Source organism: Cynoglossus semilaevis, chromosome 1 (assembly GCF_000523025.1).
Source record: "Cynoglossus semilaevis isolate Cse_v1.0 chromosome 1, Cse_v1.0, whole genome shotgun sequence".
Lineage (NCBI taxonomy): Eukaryota > Metazoa > Chordata > Actinopteri > Pleuronectiformes > Cynoglossidae > Cynoglossus > Cynoglossus semilaevis.
The window spans coordinates 26045876-26050746 of NC_024307.1; the positions used below are offsets into that span (position 1 = coordinate 26045876).

At 39.8% G+C, this 4871-nt stretch overlaps 1 protein-coding gene across 2 annotated transcripts in view; it reads left to right on the plus strand.

The window, feature by feature from the left end:
• Positions 1–406: 406 nt before the first annotated feature.
• LOC103387564 (schwannomin-interacting protein 1-like) overlaps positions 407–4871 on the plus strand; it is a 13307-nt gene continuing 8842 nt past the window's right edge. For both annotated transcript variants that reach the window (XR_003050541.1, XM_025058373.1), the window contains exons 1-2: positions 407–1014; positions 4281–4535. Coding sequence is in view for 1 of the 2 variants with exons in the window: in XM_025058373.1 (XP_024914141.1) it covers positions 1012–1014; positions 4281–4535 (258 nt within the window). In the remaining variant the exon portion in view is untranslated. The remainder of the gene's footprint in view (positions 1015–4280; positions 4536–4871) is intronic.

Sequence of the window (4871 nt, forward strand, 5' to 3'; positions counted from 1 at the left end):
AACGAGATCCCGGATACAAGCGGCTGAAATGAGCTTTCTCCGCAGGGTGGCAGAGCGCTCCCTTAGAGATAGGGTGAGGAGCTCTGTCACACGAGAGGAGCTCAAAGTAGAGCTGCTGCTCCTCCACATCGAGAGGAGTCAGCTGAGGTGGCTTGGGCATTTACATCGCATGCCCCCCGACGCCTCCCTCGGGAGGTGCTCGGGTGCCGTCCCTCTGGGAGGAGACCTAGGGGAAGACCTAGGACACGCTAGAGCGACTACGTCGCTCGGCTGGCCTGGTAACGCCTTGGGGTCCCCTCAGAAGAGCTGGAGGAAGTGTCGAGGGAGAGGGAAGTCTGGGTGTCCCTGCTCAGACTGTTGCCCCCGCGCCCCGGCCCCGAATAAGCGGTTGATGATGGATGGATGGATGGATGGATGAAATCTCGAGTCAAACAAAGGCTGGATACTTAATTGTGTTTTATCAGTACAAACAGCATTTTCTATTGCTGTCGTATTTACCTGCATCTTTAGTTGTTTTTGTTAAAATACACAAATTTCTTTGTCAATCGTATTGGCAAATGAAATGGGGGAAGAGCGACATAACATGTACATTTATTTTTGAAATATTTTGATAATCATTTTGCGCAACTTCCGAGCTAGAAACGCGGTCCGTGAAGACTTTATTGTGAAGGCCAGAGAAACCGGAAGTACCAGAGCAAACTTGAAAGTAAGTGCATAAACTTGTTAACTCAGTGAAATTCCTCAGCTGTGGTTTCGTGGCTTTGTCCGTGCGTTTGAACCGACTGCGAGTGTGTTTATTACCAGATAAAGATTCAGGTAACACACCCAAATAAGTCGGACGCCTGGTAGTCTCTTTCTAGAAATGTGTGATAGTGTTTGATAACTAAAGTTGTTGATAAGAGGATACAGGGAGACCGTGAAACTCGATGAAAGGAGTAGGGAGAAGAGGAGCGATCTCAGCAATGTGGCAACACTCATCTTCTCTTTTCTTGTCTTTGTGTCGCACATAAAATGGTGAGTTTGTGTCGAAAACATTTAATATTTACATAACCCTTTGTTACATTCTGTACATGTTACACGTTTAAGCCACGTCACCAGGTAGTTTAAGACTGTTTTACCGTGGTTAGGACTTTGGCTGGACAGGATTGGAGGTTTGGGGGATCGGGGGTCAACCGAGGCATTTCTGGCCTAAACGGCCCACCATACTTTATGAGACACTTTAAGATAAGGAAAACCTCATAAATTTGAACCTTGGTGTTATGCATTGTCGGTTTAAAGTTTAAAATATAAATTGGTTTCGGCTTAGAAAAACAGTTAGAGACCTTTGTTCATGAATGTGTGTCCATATTTCTTTTCACATATCTATAGTTACATATGATTTTTTTTTCGAGAAATGAAATATGGATAAGTGAAACTTTAACTAATCCAAAAAAGTATATGTAATGAAATACATATATCATCAATGTGAACTTAACTTACACATTGTAAAACCTAGGCCTGTTTAGTTGAACACAAATCAAGACTCTGAGTCTCTCTCTTGTATTATTTTAGCCTCTGCTGCCACCTAATGAAAGAGTATTTAGTTGTTCTACCTGACATTTATCAAATGTTATAGATCAATGAAGTGAAATTGGATAATGTAATGTTCATGGTATGTACTATATGACACACTAGTTTAGGGAATCACTAAACAAATTAAACTAAAAAAGGTTAACAACAAAATGTTTTTATTAGTATACTGTTCTTGAGGGCCCAAGGCTTAACAATAAATATAAATCTGACCATAAGTTTCAGTTGTGTAGCTATTTGCTTAAATAAATATAAATCAAGAATTAAATATTAATTAAAAATCTGGTGGTCTTCTGCCAATATCTCTACCATTGCAATACAGTAAAATAAATGGGTAATGATTCGGTTATTGTTAAAAGTGTATACAACAGGCCTTCGAGGCCAGGATTTTATCCCTTACAGTTCGAGAACATTATTGGAAGAAATTAGTCATTTATCCCCCTTCATCCTTTTCCCCTTAGGCCTGGGATAATAATCAATAAATCCATTCATGGTAGGATAAATTAGGTTGATAAGTATCACAACCTCTATAAATTGCCATCTGCATAGGTGTTTGTTTTCCTTCTCTGTGCCCTGCCAACAGGCTGGATGACAAAGGTGTTCACTCTGTGCATTGATCTCAGCACTTGGGCATGTTTGTTCTGTAGCAGAGGGGTGTCAAACTCAAATTAGCAGTGGGCCAAACTCAATATTTATCGAAAAATAGACTAGAATTGTACATGTTTTCCCTTTTCTCCAGGTATCTAATTTGGATTTTTTTTTCATATGAAAACAAACTTTAATTCTGTGTAAAAATCTGGACCAACTAAAGCTTACTCTGTAGTATTTGTTTCTTATATGTTTCTCTCTATCTCTAGCCTTTTGAGTTCCTTTTTAATGTATATCTTTTTTTAAGTACACGTGTATGTGCTATAATATTGTGCATGCATCTGTATATCTTTTTTTAAGTACACATGTATGTGCTATAATATTGTGCATGCATTGCTAATACTACAAATCCCGCCAGTATATAGTGGCTATATAATGGCGGGCCAGCTCTAATACACATTTAACATAATCTCGTGGGGTAAATATAATCTCGTGCCTTACCTTCTCGTGGGCCTGAGTTTGATGCTGGGTTGTTATTATACACACACTGAGTCCAGCAACATGGTTGAGCCAGTATGCCAATTTTTTCTTTGGTAGCAACAGAAAAAGCAACACACTTAATTGCACTTTGAGATATAGCCTTTGTTCTGACAGTCAACACTCACTAAGGTGCGTGGTCGACAACGTAAACACAAACAAAACAGCACAGAATGCTATGGGCTAGGGCTGGGCGATATGGACTAAAAGTGATCATAATATCTCAATATTTTTTCTGTGAGTTTGGAGTTTTTTTTAACTTTCAATTATGAGTTTATCCCTTATGCCAAATGACACACAGGCACCTTTCTTAACAAAGGTCCCTCTGGATAATTTAAAATTGTATAAAATCAAAACAAATCGAACAAATAAGCCTCACGCATGCACAAACAGACAGTACTGCACTTTTGCGTTACTCAAATTTGTCCAAGTGGAGTTGTCGTTTTACACTGTCCAAGATGGCACCCAATTTGCGCATGCGCAAATGGCAGCATCGCAAATCGGGGCAGTGACATTAGATGTATACTAGCTAAATAATACATCCCATTATGCGTTGCGATAGAGGCAGAATCTGTCTGTGTGTTTTAATTGTGCAGCCGTAATTACATGTCCACTATATAGTGCATTACATATAATTCCCTATATAGGGAGTAGGGAATGAGTGTGTGATTTCAGAGTTTCAAAACAATTTATAGATTGGAAAGAACTGAAAAATGTTATAAAAAAAAGTTATGTTTTAACATAGAACCTCTTATTTGGTAGCAGCGTCACAATTCTTGTATCTATTGAACTTGAGAGACACATACATTGGCCCCTTTGCAGTCCTGGTGTGACCTCAGAAAAGTATGTGGAGTTTTTTGATGACCACTTTCTTTCACACTACAGAAATAAGAACTGTGCTTTCTGTAACAAAATTAACTCCATGCTTCACAATGCACTATTTCATGCTACTATGAATACCTCATTTGCTGCTACTGGCATTAAAATGAGAGAAAGCAATAATGTGGCACCCTTCCTCCCCTGACCTCAACCATAAAGAGAACATTTGGAGCATCCTCCATAGGATGGAACCACTATGGATGGAAGAATGTGAGGCTGCTATCAAATAAGTGATCTTATGTTAAAATGTAACTGACCTGTTAAGGTGAGGACACATTTCAGAGTTTGCAGTGGTGTGATGTGCAACACTGACAAATAAATCAATTTCACATCTACCTGCTGTTATTTGTCCAGAAATTCAAGGAATGTTAAGTTTTTTATCATACTTAGGAATGTTGACGATTTCATGATTAATCACCATTATTTTAATCGCTACCCTGTAATTAATCAGATTAATTATTGTCATGATTTAATAGCTACCCTGTAATTAATCTGTAATTAATCAGATTAATTATTGTCAATTAACAGCCACGGTTAAAATATGTTGGATTTAAAGTGAACACATACATTGAAAGCCACAGAGGACTACATCCACACCTTGTTGGCCCAGTGTTACCTTATTCCTTATTTTGCACCACATTATCGCAAAACAACATTTTTCACCTGTCCAAATGACCCTCTCTTCTGTTATCTCTGCTGCCGCAAAGATGGAGGGAGAGAAGGAGAGAGAGAGACAGCAGAGAGAGGAGAAGGAGAGTAATGAGGCCGAAGACGACCAGAGGAGCTACGAGGACACAGACAGCAAAGATGAAGACGAAGATTCGGAGGGCGCTGCGCTGGTCTGGCAGCAGGGATGCGGCGAGGACGACCTGGGGCTGCCTATCATGCACTGGGAGGCACTGAGTCTGCGCATTGCAGAGCTGGAGAAGCAAGAGGAAGAGAAAAGGGAAAAGAGAGCCAGAGTGAGTGCGTTTACCTTTTAATCAAAAAATAAATAGGAACAGGTGTAAAACACAAACATCTACCTCCTGTTATTTGTCTTTCTGTTCCAGCAATATACTGTGCAGAATTTAAAAAATTATATTTACTAATTTGATCTGTAGTGAGAGTAGGCAGCAGCGAGAAGAGAACCTAGAAAGGTGGAGGTTTGCACTAGAAAGAAGAGGAATGAAGGTCAGTTGCAGCAAGACAGAGTGCATGTGTGTAAACGAAAGGGAGAACAGTGAAATAGTGAGGCTACAAGGAGTAGAGGTGGTGAAGGTGCAGGAGTTTAGGTACTTAGGATCAACTGTTCAGAG